This window comes from Ahaetulla prasina, chromosome 9, assembly GCF_028640845.1.
Source record: "Ahaetulla prasina isolate Xishuangbanna chromosome 9, ASM2864084v1, whole genome shotgun sequence".
Taxonomy (NCBI): domain Eukaryota; kingdom Metazoa; phylum Chordata; class Lepidosauria; order Squamata; family Colubridae; genus Ahaetulla; species Ahaetulla prasina.
This window is the reverse complement of record NC_080547.1, coordinates 11,904,164-11,925,978: the sequence shown is the minus strand read 5'-3', so window position 1 is coordinate 11,925,978 and position 21,815 is coordinate 11,904,164. Positions and strand designations below refer to the sequence as shown.

At 42.5% G+C, this 21,815-nt stretch overlaps 1 protein-coding gene across 3 annotated transcripts in view; it reads left to right on the top strand.

Moving 5' to 3' along the window:
• LOC131204101 (uncharacterized) overlaps window positions 1-16,759 on the top strand; it is a 30,336-nt gene extending 13,577 nt beyond the window's left edge. For all 3 annotated transcript variants that reach the window (XM_058194982.1, XM_058194983.1, XM_058194984.1), the window contains one exon: window positions 15,554-16,759. In XM_058194982.1, the coding sequence (XP_058050965.1) occupies window positions 15,554-15,940 (387 nt within the window). In that variant the 3' untranslated portion in view covers window positions 15,941-16,759. The remainder of the gene's footprint in view (window positions 1-15,553) is intronic.
• Window positions 16,760-21,815: the final 5,056 nt, after the last annotated feature.

The window sequence follows — 21,815 nt, the reverse complement described above, 5'->3', positions numbered from 1 at the left end:
AATATTGAAAGAACAATTAAAACTTTCTGAAGATAGGCAAAAGAGATGATGGAGAATTTTAATGCAAAAATAAGAGAAGATATTCTTATGGCAGTTCAAGGACTGAGTAAAAAATTGAAGGATTGGAAGTGGAAATGCAACAGATCTCTCAGTCAAATAAGTATTTAGAAGATGAAATGAAAGGTGTTCAGAAAAAAGTGGATCAAAATGAAGATCAGGTTGTGATATTACAATATAAACTTATGGAAGGAGCTCTTAGAATTCGTGGTATGCAAGAAGAGCGTGAGAAGACTTAAGAAAAATTATATCAGAAGCATTGGCTGAATTTATTGAAGCGGACCCCAAGAGGTAGCTTACCAAATTGATAAAATATATAGAGTTAATTCTTGGATTGCAAGACAGAGAAAGCTTCCTCGGGACATTGTGGTTTATTTTGTGAAAAGGACTATGAGAAATCAAATTCTGCAAGTTTCATATCAGACAACTTTAAAAATTGGAGAACAGGAGTTGAAGGTGTTGAAAGAGATTCCTTCAAAGATGTTAAGAGACAGGAAGCAATTTGCTTTTTACACAAGAACTTAAAAACATCAGATTCAATTCAGATGGGAGGTGCCAGTTGGACTGACACTATTCTATCAAGGAAGGAGATATAGAATTGACACGGTTTTAAAGGCAAAGTTTTCTTTCTACAGTTTTGAAAGTCGAAATAGAAGTGATAGAAAACTTCAAGAGACTCAAGAAGGCGTGGTGACCCAAGAGCCTTTATTGCTGCCAGTATTAGAGGAACCACAAGAGCAAAGGGTGACAAGAGGAGCCCTTAAGCGTAAAGAAGAGCAACAGTCTCAAAGTAAAAGTCAGGATCCCATTATGGAAGCTGTGGGAGGAGCTAGACGGAAGATACGGGAGGAGGAGCTTCCGTTGTCTGCTTCAAAGCTTCAGGAGGCCAGTAATGGCAAATAGAATCTTGTCATGGAATGTTAATGGCTTGAATTCAGCTCAGAAAAGAAGGAAAATATTTCACTACTTGAAACAATTTAAAAATGATGTGATTTGTTTGCAAGAGACACATATAAAATTATCAGACCAAAAATATTTAATTAATTCAAAATTGGGTAACCATTTTGTTGCATCAGCTTTGGAAAAGAAGCATGGAATTGTTGTATATATCAGGAAGGATATACCAGCTAAGCTAATTGAGGCAGATATTCAAGGAAGATTTATTGCTATTGAACTGGTGATAGATGCAAAAAAGACTTTGTTGATAGGTATTTATGCACCTAATCAGCAACAAGAAAAGTTTTACAAAATGTTAGATGAGAGGTTGACCTCTGGGATTATAGTTCGTTTATTTTATAAGGAGACTGGAATGGAGTAATTGATACAAGAAGGGATAAGAGAACCTCCTCCAAGAAGATACCTATACATGCAAAATTACCAAAATCTTTTTTTGAAATGATGGAAGACTTTGAGTTTAGAGATATATGGAGGTTACGGAATCCAGATGAGAGAGATTTTACTTTTTTTTCTGATAGGCATCAATCTTTTTCACGCATTGATTTTATTTTAATTTCTAATGACTTGCTTTCTAGGGTGAAGAAAACGAAGATATTTTCGAGGTGTTTAACTGACCATAGCCCAGTATGGATGGAATTATTACAAGGGAAAAAAGGTGGTAGAACATGGAGGTTGAATGAAAATCTGTTTAGATATGAGGATAATGTAACTTATTGTAAGAAACAGTTAAAAGAATTTTTTGATTTTAATATGTACAAAGGGACACCTATAGGAACTGTGTGGGAAGCGAGCAAAGCGTTTATTAGAGGATATTGATTTTATTTGGACAACAGGCAAAGGAATAATAAACAAAAGCAGCGTAGATATTTGGAAGAAGAAATTCAAAGGAAGCAACAGTTATTAATTCAAAACCCACAAGATCATAAACTTAAAGAGGCTATAAAAATATTACAGAGTCAATTTAATATGTTAATGGCAGACCAGGTGGCAACGAATATACAATATGCTAAACATAATACTTTTGTAATGCAAATAAACCTGGGAGATGGTTGGCATATAATTTAAGGAAGAAACAGAAAGCACGTGTCATACAAAAATAGAATATAAAGGTAAAGAGACATATCAACAGGATAAAATTAAAAGGCATTCTCAGAATTTTATACTGCACTATATGCAAAAGACAAAATATTGGATAGGGATATTTATGATTATTTGAAAGATTATAAGGTGAATATTCTAACATTAGAACAGAGGAGGAGCTGAACCGGCCGATAGCTACTGGAGAAATAGTGGAGGCAATTAAACAATTAAAATGGGAAAACCCTGGTACAGATGGTCTTACAGCAACTTATTATAAAAAACACAGGATGAAATATTAGGCCCACTTAAAGAATTATTTAATCAGATACAATTAGGGTGGGAATACCCCGTCATGGAAAACATCTTTTATTTCACTGATACGAAAGAGGAGCAAGACTGCTCTAAACCTGGTAACTATAGGCCGATTTCACTTTTAAATAATGATTATAAGATTTTTGTAAAAATAATAGCAAATAGATTAATGTTAGTTTTACAACAAAGAATTCATACTGATCAATCTGGTTTTATAAAAGGGAGGCAGATGAGGAATAATGTTAGACAGATTATTAATATATTGGAATATTTGGAAAAGAAGAATACTTCAGCGGCACTTATTTTTTTGGATGCAGAGAAAGCCTTTGATCGATTGCATTGGGATTTTTTATTTAAATTAATAGAGAAAATGCAATTTGGAGACTGTTTTATTAGAATAATTAAAGCGATTTATGGAGAGCAAACAGCACAGATTATAGTAAATGGTAGTTTGACAGAAGTTATTAAGATTGCGAAAGGAACAAGACAGGGATGTCCCTTATCACCATTATTGTTTGTTTTGACTCTGGAACCATTATTAGATAAAATACGAGAATTAATGAAAATAGAGGAATTAAGATTAGACAATATGAGTACAAAGTTAGAGCTTTTGCAGATGATGTAGTGGTTACGTTAATGAATCCTATAAATTCAAGTAGATTTTGTTGGAAGTAATTGATAAATATGGAAAGGTATCAGGATTTAAAATAAATCAGAAAAAACAAAAGTGATAATTAAAAATATGTCTATACAACAGAAACAAAAACTAGAGGAAATGACAGGATTTGAGGTAGTAAAAAGGTTAAATATTTAGGGTCTATATTAGCTCATCGAACAAGAAACTTTATAAGAATAATTATGACTTGCTATGGCAAAAGTTCAGAATGATATGAATGGCTGGAAGAAATTGCAGTTATCCCTATTGGGAAGGATTATGCTATTAAAATGAATGTGTTACCTAGATTTTTGTTTCTGTTCCAGATGATACCTATAATTAAAAAGGATAAAAATTTGGAAGATTGGCAGAGGGATTAATAAATTTATATGGCAGGGTAAAAGGCGAGGTTAAAATGAAAATAATACAGGATTCACGGGAAAGAGGTGGTTTAAGAATGCCTAATTTTAAACTATATTATGAAGCAGTAACCCTTTCAGTAATAAGTGACTGGTTTAACTTAACAGAGGAAAGAATTTTGAATATAGAAGGTTATGACTTGTTATATGGATGGCATGCGATTTATTTTATGGAAAAAAGTGGATAGGGCTTTTAAGAATCATGTGTTGAGAAGTGCTCTTTATGGTCTGGAATAAATATTCCTATAAATTAGATTATAAGATTCCTATATGGGCGAGCCCTAGACATGCAATAGAGAATATAAATATAGAACAGAAACAGGAAATGATTACATATAAAGAACTTTTGTATGCTGAAGGAGGTAGATTGCAATTAAAATCATTACAGGTATTAAATGAAGAAGGAGGAATTATACTTGGTTTCAATATGGGCAAATAAGTGCTAGATGGAAAGAAGATCAAAAATTGGTATAATGCAAAGGAGGAAAATTTAATAAAGCAAATTAGAAATCAGACCCAGGAGCATATAAAGAGATTGTATAATGTGTTGCTTGAAATAGATTCGAAAAGGATTTGGTAAAGGATTGTATGATAAAATGGGCACAGAATATTCAGGAACCAATAATGTTGGAAACATGGGAGAAAATTTGGGTTAGAAATGTTAAGTTTACACAAGCACAGAATTTAAGGAAAATTTTTATAAGATGTTTTATAGATGGCATTTAGATCCCAAAAAATTATCATGTATGTATCCTAATATCCAAGCGAAATGTTGGAGGTGTGATTGTGATGATGCTACATATTTTCATATTTGGTGGACTTGCAAGAAAATTAAGGTCTTTTGGATAAGAATTTGGTGGATTATTCAAAATGTACTGAAGAAGAAGATAAAGTTCCTGCCACAATTTTTCCTTTTGGGAATTATAATGGATTGTACAGGGATTGAGACTAAACTGATTTTGAACTTAATAACAGCAGCAAGACTGTTGATTGGACAATACTGGAAGAAAGAAGAGATACCTACAATAGAAGAATGGATATTGAAAGTTATTAACTTGGCTGAGATGGCTAAAATCTCAGCGTTTTAAAAGACAATACGCAGGAAAGATATTTAATTGAATGGAAAAATGGATTGATTATCTACAAAACAGATATCAGATTAAGAAATATCAGATTGCCTTTGAATAATTAGAAAGTTATTTTATGTAATGGGGAGGGGGTTGGGAGACGAAAAGCTTTGGATGTGGTTATTTGGATTGGACTTTACCTTGTGATTGACCCGGGAAGCCGGGGGTGGGGGAGGGAGGGGGATGTTTTGTTTTTTTTTTTTTTTGGGAGGGAGGGGGAAAAAAGGGGGAAAATGTTTTTGTTTTTTTTAAAACTCTTTCAATAAAAAAAAAAAAAAAAAAAAAAGAAAATGTAATCTGGTTGCGGCAAGATTTCTGAACCGAGGCACAATTTTGCAGAAACTACCGCTTGATAGATTTCTGGAGAAGATGAGAATGGCTGAAGAAGATACGGGGGGGAGGGGTTCTCGACTTACAACCACAATTGAGCCCAAAATTTCCGTGCTTGAGTGAGACCTTTGTTAAGTTTTTTGCCCCGTTTTACAACTTTTCTTGCGTCGGCTGTGAAGTGAACCACTGCAGTGGATCGGGCTTCCCCTGTGACTTGCAAGTCACAGGGGAAGCCTCAGGATGCAGCAACGGTCATAAATATGAACCGAATTTTGGATCAGGTGATCATGGGGATGCTACAAAGGTCGTAACTGTGAAAAACAGTCCTAAGTCACGTTTTTCAGTGCCTTTGTAACTTCGAACTGTTCTAAATCTTGGATTACCTGTCCTTTGCTGACTACTTCCTTAGTGTGATTTTAGTTAAAATAAGCTTTTGTTGAGGAATTATGGAAGGATAGGCTCCTGTTCAGCTATGGACAGCAATGGACAAATCGATCCGGAAAGAAAACTCCATAACCCAGAATTCTCTTGGGTTACAAATCAGGTGACCTGCCCTGGTAGCCAATCACATACCAATCCTCGCTACGCAGGTAATCCTTGATTTATTATCGCAATTCAGACCAGAATTTCCATTGGTTAGTGTTGTGACCCAGGCCCAAGTAGGTAGTAGGAAACTCAGTCAGTGTAAAAACAAACTTTATTCGAACAGCTGAGAATTACTTCATTCTCGGTATAGTCCAACTAAATTAAAGCAAATTCCTCCCAACACAAATTCCTCAGTCCTATCACCAACCTTGGTCCAATTAGGCAAACTGCCAAAAGCCTTTCTTGGCAAAAGTTCAGAAGACGCCGATATGAAACAAATGCAATGAGACAAAGCTATCAAGGTTGTTTTCCAGCAAAGAGCCCAAACGTCGTCGCTGGTTTTTTAAGCCTTATGGGAGGGGCCAATCATCTCTTGGCTCTACTCCCGAGTTGTCCCCTTTGCTTTAGCTGCTCTTGCCTTCTGGCAGCTCTTCTCATGTGTGCATTAGGAAGAGGCTCCTGCTGTTCCTCTCCCTCACTACAGTCAGCCTCTGGAGGTTCTGGAGTCTGCACCTCACTTTCCGATGGCCCTGGCCTCACCTCTACCTCCGACATAGAGCCATCATCTGGGTGTTCCGCAGCCTCCAGGAATGGCCCACGCTCTTCCTCAGCCTCATCGCTGTCCGACTCCATTGCCAGCTCTACAGCAGTTAGCAAACTAGTTGTTCAGGGAGTTGAGCTCAATTTTATGAGCATTTCTTTTTTTTTACAATGGTTGTTAAGTCAATTACTGGAATCACTATGTGAATCCTGTGGCCTTTATGGGAATCTGGCTTCCCCCATTGATTGTGTTTGTTGGACATTGGCTGCGAAAGTCCCAAAATGGCAATCACAACACCCCAAGATGCTACAACTGTCATAAGTGCATGCCAGTTGCCAAGCTCCTGAATTTCGATCACATGACCAGTGGTGGTATTCAACCGGTTTGTACTGGTTTGGGAGAACCGGTAGCAGAGATTGCAGGTGGGCCTGCCTATCTGCCCTGGCCTAAAGACATCCTATTTAGCCACATTTTCGAGGCTGAGTGCATGTGCAGAAGGCACACACGCGAGCAAAGCGCATGCATGGAAGGCCAGGCACATGTGTGGAAGGCGTGCACGCGGCAAACCAGTGCTAAGAATATGGGAAACCCACCGTTGCATAGAATAGAATAGAATAGAATAGAATATAGAGTGGAGTGGAATAGAATAGAATAGAATAGAATAGAGTAGAGTAGAATAGAATAGAATAGAATAGAATAGAATAGAATAGAATAGAATAGAATAGAATAGAATAGAATAGAATAGAATAGAATAGAATATATTATAGAATAGAATAGAATAGAATAGAATAGAATAGAATAGAATAGAATAGAATAGAATAGAATAGAATAGAATAGAATAGATTTTTTTATTGGCCAAGTGTGATTGGACACAGAAGGAATTTGTCTTGGTGCATCTGCTCTCAGTGTACATAAAAGAAAAGATACCTTCATCAAGGTACAACACTTACAACACTTCATGATAGCCATAGGATACAAATTAGCAATCAGTAACCAATCAATATCAATATAAATTGTAAGGATACAAACAGCAAAGTTACAGTCACAGTCATACGTGGGAGGAGAAGGGTGATGGGAACGATGAGAAGATTAATAGTAGTGCAGACTTAGTGAATAGTTTGACAATGTTGAGGGAATTATTTGTTTAGCAGAGTGATGGCGTTCGGGGAAAAACTGTTCTTGTGTCTAGTTCTGGTGTGCAGTGCTCTGTAGCATCATTTTGAGGGTAGGAGTTGAAACAGTTTATGTCCAGGATGTGAATATTTTCCCAGCCCTCTTTTTGACTCGTGCAGTATACAGGTCCTCAATGGAAGGCAGGTTGGTCGCCATTGTTTTTTCTGCAGTTCTAATGATCCTCTGAAGTCTGTGTCTTTCTTGTTGGGTTGCAGAACCAAACCAGACAGTTATAGAGGTGCAGATGACAGACTCAATCAGTCCTCTGTATGCATGTGACCATACAAATGCTGCAACAGTTGTAAGTGTGGGGATTGGTTGAAATTCGCCGTTGTAATTGCCATCCATGATTAAACAAAAGGTAGTAAGTTGGGGGCTACTTTCTAAACTCCAAGAACTGCATCTCTTCCCCATTATTAGCTCTCAGCAAGGAGAGACCAGTTTCACAGTATTAATAGTATTAAGAATTATTAAGCCTTAATTAGCTTTAACGCTTGGCGTTTTTGTTGATGTTGAAATTTCTTAGTAGAATCAATTTGTCAAACGTTCTTTCTCTTCCTTGCTCTTTAGCAGGGTTCCTATGTCCTTACCAAGTGAATAAAGAGGGATTTTTTTCTCTCCCAAAGGTGTTTTCTTTCAAAAGACAGCTGGATTTTCTTGTTCTGCTAGAAGACATTTTGCTTCTCATGCAAGAAGCTTCTTCCGTTCTGACTGAATGGCGGAGAATGGAATGGATTTGCAGTCCTCTGCTCATTAATTCTCTCTCTGAGAGTTTTTCTTTCCCTTCTAAGTTACGGGTGGGCAACTACGGCCCCTTGGCAACCTGTGGACTTCAATTCCCAGAATTCCTGACCCAGCTTGGTTAGCTCAGGAATTCTGGGAGTTGGAGTCCACAGGTCATCAAGGGGCCATAATTGCCCACTCCTCTTCTAAGTCTATCCTTGAAAGAGAATTCTGCAAAGAATTTTGGGGTTCCCTTTCACTCACTGGGAGCGTAGGGTTTGTGTCAAAGGAGCACAAACACGACAACAGAGCTTTTCAGGAACTACTTACCCACCTAACATAACAAGATATTTTTAACTGAAACCCGCCAATCCGCTAAGAGCACGCCTACAGCTTTTGACATCCCATTTTAAATACAAATAGAAAAGAGATAATTGGGTCTTTACCTGAGATAAAGATCATAAGGGAAGAAAATGAGGGGAAAAGGAGACACCGGTACCAGTTAAATTTAATTACCTCATTACCTGTAATTTAAGTTCAAGTTTTGTTAGCCGGTAAATGAGACTATTGGAACTTCAGGAGGCCCCTGGAAAGGGCACACCAGTTGGCAGTTATTATTAATAAATGTAGAATCATCTTTTTTTTCCCCTTTTCTTTCTTGTCTCTACCTCTTGGATGTGAACTGGCCGCCCCTTCAGCGAGCAGGCTGGATTGGGAAAATGGAGGGGGGGAAAAAGGACAGATGGCAAGAGACGGAGACCAATTCTAAGCACTCCCAGTCTAGTCTTGCAACCTGGAGTACAATCTGGAGCAGACACCTCGAATGGTCAAAGACACTCGGCTGTGCACTTCTTTTGTGATGCCCGATTAGTGATGGTCAACACAGTTAAAGAGAAGGTCAGGTCTCTTGCACTTCCAAAAAAATATCTTTTTTTCCCGCCCCTTCTGCCTCTGTGTTACCTTTGTCCAATCTTTTCATTGGCGTTGGGTTGTTCTGGAATGCTGATATGGTGCTTATTTACTCAACTTGAGACTCTGTACAACTATAGTATTTGATTTCGACTCCTGTATTTGGACTCCACCCAGCGTGGATTATAGGTTGGGAAGCTACATCAGGCACAAGCAACCAGAACCACTTGGGAATAACCCCCAAGTAGATACAGTGGTACTTTCATACTCATTGTTAATTGGTTCTGGGAGGCACGACCAATACCAAACAAGCCTCTGGTGGCTCAACGGACTAAGACAGTCTGTTATTAACACAGCTGCTTGCAATTACTGCAAGTTCAGGTCCCACCAGGACCAAGGTTGACTCAGCCTTCCATCCTTTATAAGGTAGGTAAAATGAGGGCCCAGATTGTTGGGGGCAATAAGTTGACTTTATATATAATATACAAATGGATGAAGACTATTGCTTAACGTAGTGTAAGCCACCCTGAGTCTTCGGAGAAGGGCGGGATATAAATGCAATTTTTTTTAAAAAGCCACATGACTTATAACATGTGACCTGGCCGGAAAGGATAGCAAGTCACAAGGCAGGCCGACACCGAGAGATTCTAGATTCTAGTGTCGAGTATCAAACAAACAACAAGTATCAGGACAAAATGTTTGCATCAGATTGGGTCAAGGGCCAAATTCAATGAATTTTAAAGCAGTTGAGTACTAAGTTATGATTCTACTTTATTGTCAGTCACCTATATTAAAAGAATCTCTCTCTCTCTCTCTCTCTCTCCTCTCTCTCTCTCTCTCTCTTTCTCTCTCTGTATGTGTTCTTTCTGTAGACTGCTTTCAGAAGCTCTTCAAATCCGATTGAAAGTTTTAAAAACATGAATGCTGAACGGAAAGGGCTTTGGGTGGGCTTCAAAAACTTTAACAAGGGGTACTCTGCCTGATCACTGGGTGAGTGTGGCCATGGTGGGCGTGGCCTAGTCAGCCTCCTGCACCATGGTGGGAAGGTGTTTTTGCCCTCCCCAGGCTCCAGAGCCTTTCCTCGAGCCTCCGGGAGGATGAAAATAGCCTCCCCAGGCTCCAGAGGCCCTCTGGAGGCTGGAAACAGGCCCGAACTTCCAGTAGGCCAATTTTTCACCCTCCCCGAGCCTCCACACGCATCCTGCACTTACCTGCATCCAAAACTGTCCACGTGGGGACTCCTGGGAAGGGTGGGGACTCCTGGGAAGGGCAGGGCAGGGCCATCCAGGAGTGGGATTTGGGGGTTCTCCAAACTGCACAGAATCTTAGCTAGAGGTTCTCCTGAACCCCTGTGGACCCCTCCAGCAGCCCACCTCTGCTTTGCACACTCTGTTAGATGTACAGCTCTCCTGCCTTATTTCAGCCTAAATAACCAACGCAGCAGATTGTAGAAGAGATAAAATAAGAGTCAGGTTATTTGTAGACATGATTGTCTTTTGGGGCGAAATCAATACAAAGACACAACAATGCTTGGCCATGGTGATTCAGACGGTTCTTTGCTGGGTTATTTTCTTTCTTTCTTTGTAAAATAACATTTCTTAGTTAATGTTAGGAGGCATTCAAACCCAATTAAATCGCCCCCTTGCAAATGTAAGACATACAGCTAAGACTCTGCCACTGTTTCGCTACCTGTGAGAAGCATTCATAAGTTGAATATCCAGTCTTCCAAGCTTGCAAGTTTTAAATGCAAGTTTTAGGAGCAGGCCAAAGGAGATGTTCATCCTGATTTCTAATCATCCGGAACGCCCATGATTGATGTCCAACATGCTCTATCGCCTTCCTTCTTCTAAGGACATTGAATAGCAAATCCTGTCTCTATGTACCACAGTAGTTGGGGCTCGAAGCTTCGCTGCACCTAAACCCGAGTGGAAGACATCTGCAGATAGCAAGCTCAGCATGAAGAATTAATCCTCTGTGCGGGCAAAGCAACTTACTAGCTAGTATTTCGCTTGGCTGCAATTGGCAATGGGGTATTGCCAGTTTCTGTCATTTAATTGCTGGTTTCCAGGCCAAAAAAAAGGAAAAATGTTCGCTGGGAAAAATGGATTGATTTAATGACCGCCGTATTCGCTTAGCAACCAGGTTAGAGCCATGGCGGCACCATGGTTGGAATGCAGTATTGCAGGCTAACTCTGCCCACAGTCTGAAACTCGATCTTGATGGGGGCTCGAGGCTGACTCAGCCTTCCATCCTTCCGAGGTCAGTAAAACTGTTGGGGGCAATATAGTGATTCTATAAACTGCTTAGACAATGCTAGAAGGCAATGGGCCCCACAATTTGGGGGCCAGGGACCGATTCCATGGAGAGAGGCTTTGTTGTGGTCCTCCAGCAGCCTGCGGAGCTCGCAATGGAGTCATAAAGCGATGAGGCTGAGGTGGGGCCAGGGCCATCGGGGAGTGAGGTGCGGACCCCAGAGCCTCCAGAGCCTGACAATAGTGAGGCAGAGGAACAGGAGGAGCCTGTTCCTGATGCACGCATGAGAAGAGCTGCCAGAAGGCAAGAGCAGCTCAGGAGTAAGGCCAAGAGATGATTGGCACCTCCCATAAGGCTTAAAAGAGACCAGCAACGGCGTTTGGGTTTGTCGGAAAACAACGTTGGTAGCTTCGTCTTCTTGCATTTATTTTTGTATCTGTGACTTCTGAACGTTTGCCAAGAAAGGCCTTTGGCAGTTTGCCTAACTGGACCAAGGTTTGCGATAGGACCGAGGAATTTGTGTTGGGAGGAATTTGCTTTAATTTAGTCGAACTACGCTGGGAATGAAGTAATTCTCAGCTGTTCGAATAAAGTTTGTTTGTTTTTTCGCTGACTGAGTTTCCTACTACCTACTTGGGCCCGGCTCACAATAGGCTTTTCCATGGACCAGAAGGAGACTGGTTGTCAAGGTTCCAGAAAACCCGTCCTGCAGAAAAGACTCCGAAGCCAACATCTTTCAAAGCTCATGCGCCGCCTGCATCCCGCATAGGCATGGATGGGGCTTCATTTGTTTGCACAGCCTAGTTTCTGTCATGACGCGGATCGGTGCCGATACACAGACTGGCAGTGGGGAAAAAAAACCCTGGTGTAAAGTATATAAGCGGTATATAAGTCTATGTCCTATTTGCAATGGCTGCATTACAAAACAATCACAACTTTGAATCTGGTCACGTGGGGCCTCGATTTATAACTGCAGGCTGAATTAAAAGCTGCAAATGGAGGATTACCTGTAATCCGGAATGCCTACAAATTTATTTAGCTTTTTCCTGTATTTACTGCTGGTGCAGGGAAAGGAATAGCAATTCACGCTCATTATACAGAGCAACTCCCCCCACCACACTTTTCATTTGTAACCATTTCTGCCAAAATTGACCTCCTAATAAGCCATCGATGGATCCAGCTTGCAACCCTTCCCAACCTCATCCCCAACCTCCATTATTCTTTTTACACTATTTCAACCCAAATAAGGCATCTCTCTCCCTCTCCCTCTTCCTTCCTTCTTCCCTCCTTCCTTCCCTCTCCCTCCCCCCCTCTCTCTCTTCCTTCCCCTCCCTTCCTTCCTTCCTTCCTCCCTCCCTCCCACCTTCCTTCCCTCTCCCTCTCTCTCTCTCTCCCTTCCCCTTTCCCCTTCCTTCTTTCCTTCCTTCCTTCTTTTCTTTCTTTCTCTCTCCGTCCCTCCTTCCTTCCCTCTCCCCCTCTCTTTTTCTCCCTCTTCCTTCTTCCCTTCTTCCCTCCCTCCCTCCCTCCCTCTCCCCCCACTGTCTCCTTTTCCCTCTTCCTTCCCTCTCCCTTCCTTCTTCCTTCCTTCCTCCCTCCCTCCCTCCTTCCCTCTCCCTCTCTCTCTCTTCCTTCCTCCCTCCCCCCTCCCTCCCTCCCTCTCTCTCTTCTTCTCCCTTTCCCCCTTCCTTCCTTCCTTCCTCCCTCCCTCCCTCTCAAAAGCCCAAATCCCTCGGCTTAGCCCGGCCATCAATAAATCAAGAATGACATTCTGTTTCTCAGAGGGTGGGTTTCGTATTGCGTTGTGTTTTTTTTAATCGCCCTCCTCAAAGAAAATCATCATAAAACATTTAGTTTGGAACCGGGCAATCCATGTAGGCAGTTCTCCAGGGAGTTTTCTATTCTTTTTGCTGCTGCTCCTCCACCAAAGAAAAGTGAATTGAAGCTTTTAATGGCGAGCAAAGCCTTTGGGGGAAACTTCTAAAGGGTTCCGAATACAGAGATAGGTGTGACGTTCAGCCAACAAGGTTAACCAGTTCGGGTTAAGCAACCACCTTTGCACAATATGCTAAAGTGGTTGAATATTATCTTTTGATTGGGTTTCTTCATGGCTTAGTGCAGGGGTCTCCAACCTTGGCAACTTTAAGACTTGTGGACTTCAACTAGAAGAAGACCGCCTTCTGCCACTGATTGCCTCCCAACGACCTGTGCGCTCCCACAGAGCGGGCCTCCTCAGGGTGCCGTCGACCAAACAACGTAGGTTGGCGGCCCCCAGGGGGAGGGCCTTCTCTGTGGCGGCACCGGCCTTTTGGAATGAGCTGCCTCCGGGGTTACGCCAACTCCCCGACCTCCGGGCCTTCAAATGTGAACTGAAGACTTTATTATTTCACCGAGTGGGACTAGCCTAAGAACGTATTTTAGCAAAATTTTAATGGGTTTTAATCGGTCTTTGACCGTTTTAGTGATTCGGCCACTAAATATTTGCTTTTAATTGTTTTTAAATAGTGTTTATTTATTATATCTATATTATAGTGGCATGTGTATTTTAATACTGGCTGTACACCGCCCTGAGTCCTTCGGGAGATGGTGCGGTATAGAAATGTAATTATAAATAAATAAATAAATAAACTCCCAGAGTTCCTCAGCCAGCTTTGCTGGCTTAGTGCGTTTGTGAGTCCAGTCCTCCTAGTGGTATTACAATTCAATGTATTCCAGTATTCTCACAACCCATTTAACTCAACCCAATGACCCTAACCCTGATACGATTCCAACATCAATCAGTCCCATAAACTAAGTCCCCCCCCACACAAAAAAAACCATCCCCATTTTGGAACACCGAATCTCCCTCTGTTTCTCCAGGAACTTCCTAGTACCATTTTCTCTATGAATCGTGCCACTTTTCAATTTCAACAAATTTGCCTGTTGCACAATTGAACATATGTGCTAGTCCGTTCCCGAATCTAAGGGGCGGTGCTCATCTCTGTTTCAAAGCCGAAGAGCCAGCGCTGTCCGAAGACGTCTCCGTGGTCATGTGGCCGGCATGACTCAACGCCAAAGGCGCACGGAACACTATTCCCTTCCCACCAAAGGTGGTCCCTATTTTTCTACTCGCATTTTTTACGTGCTTTCGAACTGCTAGGTTGGCAGAACAAGGGACAAGTTACGGGAGCTCACCCCGTTACACGGCAGCACTAGGATTCGAACCGCTGAGCTGACGACCTTTCGATCGACAAGCTCAATGTCCTAGCCCCTGAGCCAAATTATTCCTTGCCAATTCACTCCCATCTTCAAATGACTTGATAGATCTGAAGAGACATTTGCAAAGGTGGAGGTGGGGGTAAAAGAGACTTGTTAATAAAAGAGAGGTTATAAAATTATCCAGATTGAAAACCTGAAGTGGGCCCTCAATTTGGCAGAGCGAAAGCTCGCCGACAATCTCGTGCCATTGAGGAGCCATAAGATATCTGGGTTCAGTGACCAGAAGAGGCAAACTTGCTTTAGGTCTTTTGCTGTGATGACGTTGTGAACATTCAGGGATTTAAGCATTTCAGTTGGAGGTGAGGAACCCCATCCCTACTTCTAAGGGTGGAAAAGAAGTGATGCTGCCTCCGAAGTGAATTTGTTTTTAGCTCAGTCTTTGCAGGTAGCCCTCAACGTTCGAACACAATTCAGCCCGGCATTTCTGTGGCGAAGGGAAAGACTCGTGAAGTGACATTCGCCATATTTTACGACCTGTCTTGCCACGGTTGTTCAGTGGATCATCGCAGATGAAGGGAAGGGAAGGGAAGGGAAGGGAAGGGAAGGAAAGGAAAGGAAAGGAAAGGAAAGGAAAGGAAAGGAAAGGAAAGGAAAGGAAAGGAAGGGAAGGAAGAGAAGGGAGAAGGAAAGGAAAGGAAAGGAAGAAAAGAGGGAAGAAAGGAAGGGAAGGGAAGAGAAGAGAAGAGAAGGGAGAAGGAAAGGAAATTAAGGGAAGGAAGGGAAGGGAATATATTGTCATAAATACATGCGGGTTGCCAAGTGCACAAACTTGGTTCATGTGAGCGTGGGGATGTTGCAATGGTCATAAGTGCAAGGACTGGTCATATATCACGATTTTCAGTGCCATTGTAACTTTGAATGGTTGCTAAACAAGACTGTAAGTTGAGGATTACCTGGGTATACCTGTCATGTTTTACAGTGTATAGCAGGGGTGACCAACCATGGCAACCATGCTGGCTGGAGAATTCTGGGAGTCGAAGTCCACAAGTCTTCAAGTGGCCAATGTTGGATTCTCCTGCTGTACAGTTTGGGGAGAAAGGATCCCTGTTACTATCCCAGGATAGTAAGGCTACTCTCATACGGTGGCCTCTTCCATCGTCTGAAGCAAGCTTGCAACGATCTTTTTAAATCTTTAAATCCAATTAAATCTTCTTCTTCTTCTTCTTCTTCCCTGCAGAACTTCAACAAGTGTCACTTAGAGATACTAGACGCAGGTGATGATCTAACCCTTCATTCCTCCCACCACGACCAGCGCCTGCCAAAAAAGTATCTTCCGTCTTTTAGTCCCTTGTCTTACTTCCAAGAAGATGTCTACTTGTCCCACGTCCTTCCGCCATCCAACGCCAGGTTCTGGATGCCCCAAAGAGCCCCAACGTGTGAACTGACACAACCAAGCAGAAGAAAAGAAGGGGGAACAACCTTTACTTCAACATCCATGCGTCCACCAAAACCTGGGTCCCTTCTCCAACCCTCCACAGCCAGTAGGACCTTGATCCAGTGTGTCTGTGTGTTTGTGAGTATGAGTGGACCTTGTGACTGCCACCCTCCTTTCTCTCTTTTTTGACCCCCTCCCCCTTTTTGTTGTCATTGAACAGTATTGGTGCGTTGGTTATTTTTCATCGTTAGATTAAGGCTGCGATCCTGAAATTGGGCACGAAATATTCCCTTCCAAGGGGAATATTTGCAAGCACAGGATTTTGGGCCACTCAGCATGTCACTGCCTTGTTTGCTAGTCCCTTTTTGGTAATCTTTTTTGTTTGTTTTTTACGAAGCCATCCTTAATTTTCATCCCCTTTTTAATTCCTGTTGATGGCCCCCTCCCCCCCCCACGGTAAGCCCAACGGCTGTTGTGCATCTTTGTATCTGTGCCACCACACTTCCCTAGCGGAAAATGCCAGATCCCACCCCCTACCTCCCCGTGTTCATTATCTGCTTCCCAGTTACGCGATTTGCACTATGGTGAAATTTCAAGTTAGCACAGCGTTTGCTCCCGCCGCTCATGAGACTCTGAATCTTGTCATCCCTTCCGACTGCAGCGTTGACCGATCGATCCGTGAAGATGGTTGTATTTATTTATTTATTTATTTTTGAGCACAGGGGCCTGGACTGGAGGTTTCAACCACCCCACTCATCTCTGGAAACCTGAGCCTTGTTCCGTTTTCCTTGTCGCTTGTTCCATTTGGGGGAACAAGGCACTTTCTCTCTGCGGTGGGGCTGGATACAAAGATGTTTTCAAAGAAAACTCCGGTGAATACCCACGCTCAAAAACACACTCGGTTTCCCTTGTCTAAGTCCTCTGGCGTCCCTGATTATGGTCGTTTCTGCTTACAAGTCATTCAAGCCAGAGATCATGCAATGGGAACGTGGGTTAGGAGGGGGGGATGCATTCAGACAATAAGGAAGAAAGGGAGGGAGGGAGGGAGGATAGAAGATGAAAAGAAGGAAAAGAGGAGGAGGAAGAGGAGGAGGAGAAGGAAGGAAGGAAGGAAGGAAGGAAGGAAGGAAGGAAGGAAGGAAGGAAGGAAGGAAGGAAGAAAGAAGAAAGGGAGGCTAGAAGAAGAAAAGAAGAAAAAGAGGAGGAGGAGAAGAAGGAGAAGGAAGGAAGAGAAGGTGGGAGGGAGGATAGAAGAAGAAAAGAAGAAAAAAGGAAGAAGAAGAGGAGAAGGAAGGAAAGAAGGAAGGGAAGGGAAGGGAAGGAAGGAAGAAAGGAAGGAAGGAAGGAAGGAAGGAAGGAAGGAAGGACAAAGGGGAGTGTGATTTTGTTCAGGCAAAAAAAAAGTTGATCAACTCAATTTTGCTATGCATATCCTGCAGGGAAGAGTACTTTCAGGTATCCCTTGCTCTTAAGAAAGGATGAAAGCCAACCTAGACCAGGCCTTTGAAGACAATTGTTTTGATTGCTTCTTTAAAGAATGTCCGTAGTGTTTTGCACATTTAGAGGGTTGACGTGTGAATGGGATTTTGATCACGTATAACCTCAAAGAGTTATAGTTATGGGAGTTTCTATCTTCCCTCCCCATTTTACCCTGTATAATAGAGCGATAATTTGGTCGAGTGGCGAAGGCACCAGACTAGAAACTGGGAGATCACGAACGCTAGTCGTGAAGCTCAACTGGGTGGCCTTGAGCCAGTCCCTTTCTCTTAGCCCTAGGAAAGAGACAATGGCAAACCACTTCTGCAAAACCTTGCCAAGAAAACATCAGGGACTTTGTCCAGGCAGTCTCTGAGAATCAGACATGATTGAAAGGAAGGAGAGGGGGAGGAAAATGAGGATTGTAGATATAACGGGAGAGGAGATAGAATTCCTGAAAAACGATGGGTCACACGAGCTATGATTAATCTGAGGCAATTCAGAAGAAGCAAGGAGTTGGTAGGGCTTCGTAAGCAGACATTCTACACTAAAGAGAACCCAACCTTGCGGTCGATAAAGCAAGCTGTCTATCGATCATTATTTCTCAACCTTGACAACTGGGAGAAGTGTGGCTGGGGGAATTCTGAAGTCCACACCTGTTTGAGTTGCCATGGTGGAGAAACACCGGTCTACAGCCTTCTGCCAATGACCCATGGAGACCCTGGGAAAAAAGGCAGCTCTTTAATCTGCCATCATGAGCCATGATTCAGGAATCTAGCGATTGGAGAAGATCCACTGTGGGAAATCCTACAGTGAAAGCCAAGTCGATATTTATTTTTGTACCTTTTTGTTGGAGAAGGCTAAATGTTGTTTGATGCACTCTGGATCCCAGGGGATTGCCATGCACTTTGGATGTCACCTCAACTTGGGCGTCCTCTCTCCCAACCCCATCCCTCCCACCTACCCATGCCCTCTTAAAACCTAACGTTACCATTTCAGCATTTGCCCACAAATACTAAGCTGTCTTCACACTACCTCAAGCCATTTCCTAAAAGCTGGACGAAACAAGCATCCGAAGAGCACCGATGACAGAGTACCCCCCCCCCGCAAAAGCAAGATGGCAGCCCTCCCTCACAAACCCATAGCTACTACCGCTCTTGCCAACGTCAAGCTTAGAACACGGTCGCCTCAAACTTGATGCCGCCTCTTGCCTGAAAGAGCTGCGAGAGAAAAATGCTGATTATCACGACAAAAGGTGCTGTTGGTTCCTCCATTCCTCCACCTCGACAGGTCCACCTGCTTTTCTCCAAAAGCAAAAAGAGCAATGCCTAAACCTGGTTAAACACATCGGTTATTGATTCTTCCGAGCTCTATGTTGGCCAGGGCATGGAATGTGATTTGGGGGGAAGGGGGTTATGATAACATGTTAGCACTTTAAATATATGGTCCAAAATTAAACCCAGTTGAAGTAAGTCATTCCAGGTGTGTTGTTTGGTCTCTGTTCAACCTGGTCTCTCGCTCTCGCTCTCTCCCTCCCTCCCTCCCTCCCTCCCCTTCTCTCTCTCTCCCTCCCTCCCTCCCCTTCTCTCTCTCTCTCTCTCCCCCTTCTCTCTCTCCCCCTTTTCTCTCTCTCGCCTCCTCTCTCTCCCTCCCTCTCTCTCTCTCTCTCCCTTCTCTCACTCTCGCTCTCTTCCTCTCTCTCTCCCTCCCTTCTCTCTCTCCTTCTCTCTCTCCCTTCTCTCTCTCTCTCTCTCTCTCTCTTCCCCTTCTCTCTCTCCCCCTTTTCTCTCTCTTGTCTCCTCTCTCTCCCCCTCTCTCCCTCCCTCCCTCCCCTTCTCTCTCTCTTTCTCTCCCCTTCTCTCACTCTCTCTCTCTCTTCCTCTCTTTCTTTCCCTTCTCTCTCTTTCTCTCCCCTTCTCCATCTCTCTCTCTCTCTCTCTCTCTTCTTTGTCCTCTGAGAAGGTTTAGGGGGAGACATGATAACATCTTCTAAAACCTGAAGGGTTGTCATGGGGAAGAGAGGTTGATTTCAGTGATGGGATTCAGCCAGTTTGGGCAAACTGGTAGTTAGACTGCTGGGTGGCCCCTCCCCTCCCTGCCCCTTCCAGGAGTCCCCACGTGCCCCATTTTGGCTCAAATATAAGTGCAGGGAGGCCTACTAGGCTCAAAACGGGGCATGCGTCCCCCTCCCTGTGGCCCGTTTTTGTTCCCAAATGGGTGCAGGAGGCTGAGTGCTGCCTGTCACACCCCCTGGTCACGCCCGCCATGGCCACGCCCACCCAGCTGATCATTAGAGCAGAGAACCGGTGGTTAAATTATTTGAATCCCACCACTGGTCGATTTATTCTCCGAAGCACACAAGGGCAGGACAAGAAGCAATGGGTGGAAACTCATCCAAGGGAGAGCCAACCTAGAAATAAGGAACAATTTCCTGACCGTGAAAACAATTAATGGAACACTTTCCTCCTGGATTTCTGGGTGCTCCATCGCTGGAGGTTTTCAAGAAAAGATTGGACAACCATTTGTCCAGGATGGTATAAGACTTCTGCCTTGACAGAGGGTTGGACTAGAAGATCTCCAAGATCCTTTCCAGGACAGGATTCTATGATTGCAGCTCTTTGTCTGTTCGGTAATAAGTTGCAATGCTACAGTTCGTTACTTGTTCTTCTACCTGTGACCAGGATCCTTCATACTCTGAATGGTTGAATTAGGTTCACGTTGAGCAATCCTCAACTTTTCAAGTTGGTACCCCCTCATGAAGCATTTAGATAATTCTCAGAAATCTTGGCCAGAATAGTAATAAAGGGAGAGGAGGATATCCAGGAGGTATGAGTTCAATACATGCAGAAATTTGAAATCAAAGAGGAGTCAAAACTTCTTCAGAACATCATAAAGAACTTCTTCTATACTTGAAAACTTCTAAACTAGTCAGGGTTAATCTCCAGGATCACGATTATGATCAAGATAAACTATGGTTCCCAGTGCCTAGTGCTCCTTGGGATTCTAAAATGTTCAATCCCACGGGAAGCAACTACGAACGTCCAACACACAAGGGACGTTCACTTCAAAGGGAACATCAAATCCAAATTTGGTGGTCCACATTGAAAGTCCTGAACCCAAGACACATTCAGATTGGAAACACTCCAAAAGGGATCTGAATGTGCATCAGATTTAAATCATCTGCTCTGATTCATGCAACCAAGATCAAAGCACAACCAGAATACCAGAGAATTATTTTTTATTTATTTGTCAATCATATATAAGATAACAGGTAAAAGGATGAACATAATTTGGATACATGAAAAGAGTAGGTAAGCACCATATGACGGTAGGCACCATATGACTATTTTTATTTATTTATTTATTTATTTATTTATTTATTTATTTATTTATTTATTTATTTATTTATTTATTTATTTATTTGATTTCTATACCACCCTTCTCCCAAAGGACTCAGGGCGGTTTCCAGCCAGATAAAACACAGTTATACATATAATATAAAATTTAAAATATATATTTAAAAAACTAATTCATTTTGGCCGAATTTAAAACTTAAAAACAAAAATAAAACTATGATAAACCCCAATTAAAATTACTAAATTATTTCAAGCCAGCCCTGTGCGGTAGAATAAATATGTCTTCAACTCGCAACGAAAGGTCCGGAGGTCAGGACGTTGTCGTAATCCTGGAGGAAGCTCATTACAGAGGGCAGGTGCCCCCACAGAGAAGGCCCTCCCCCTGGGGGTCGCCAGTCGACATTGTTTGACTGATGGCACCCTGAGTGATGTAAGTGTTGTACCTTGATGAAGGTATCTTTTCTTTTATGTATACTGAGAGCATTTGCACCAAGACAAATTCCTTGTGTGTCCAATCACACTTGGCCAATAAAAATTCTATTCTATTCTATTCTTATGCACTCCCTTTACAGACCTCTTAGGAATGGAGTGAGGTCAACAGTAGACAGTTTAAGCTTAAAGTTTTGGGGGTTTGGGGAAGAAACAACAGAGTCAGATAGTGCATTTCAGGCATTGACCACTCTGTTGCTGAAGTCATATTTTCTGCAATCGAGTTTGGAGCGGTTTACCTTGAGTTTGTATCTATTATTCACTCGTATATTGTTGTGGTTAAAGCTGAAGTAGTCATTGACAGGTAGATAATTTTATGTACTATGCTTAGGTCAGACTGTAACCAGGAGTAACCAGATAGTAACTTGGATGCACTTCACTTGGGTCTTTAGTAATCCACAAGAACAGGTTCACACATTTGCACCAATCTATCTTTATGAATAAGGCAGAGACAGTTTAGAGACAGGAGGTATTGATCAAATAACTTCTTCATTAACTTGACTCTCCTTAACTGTGATGCTTCGCTGAGTGAACCAGCTCCCCAAAAGACAAGTGACAAGGGACAGTTGACAAGGGACAATTCACCTGGTAGCTTTGATACCTTTCCCAGGTATAGGGGACTCAAAAGACTAAAATTCACTGAATGCAAGGCATCGGGCAAGAGGGATGACATTATGTCTATCCTACCAGGCTCTTATTTCTCCCGTGATCCATTCATACCAGGGGTGAAAACCATCAAGTTC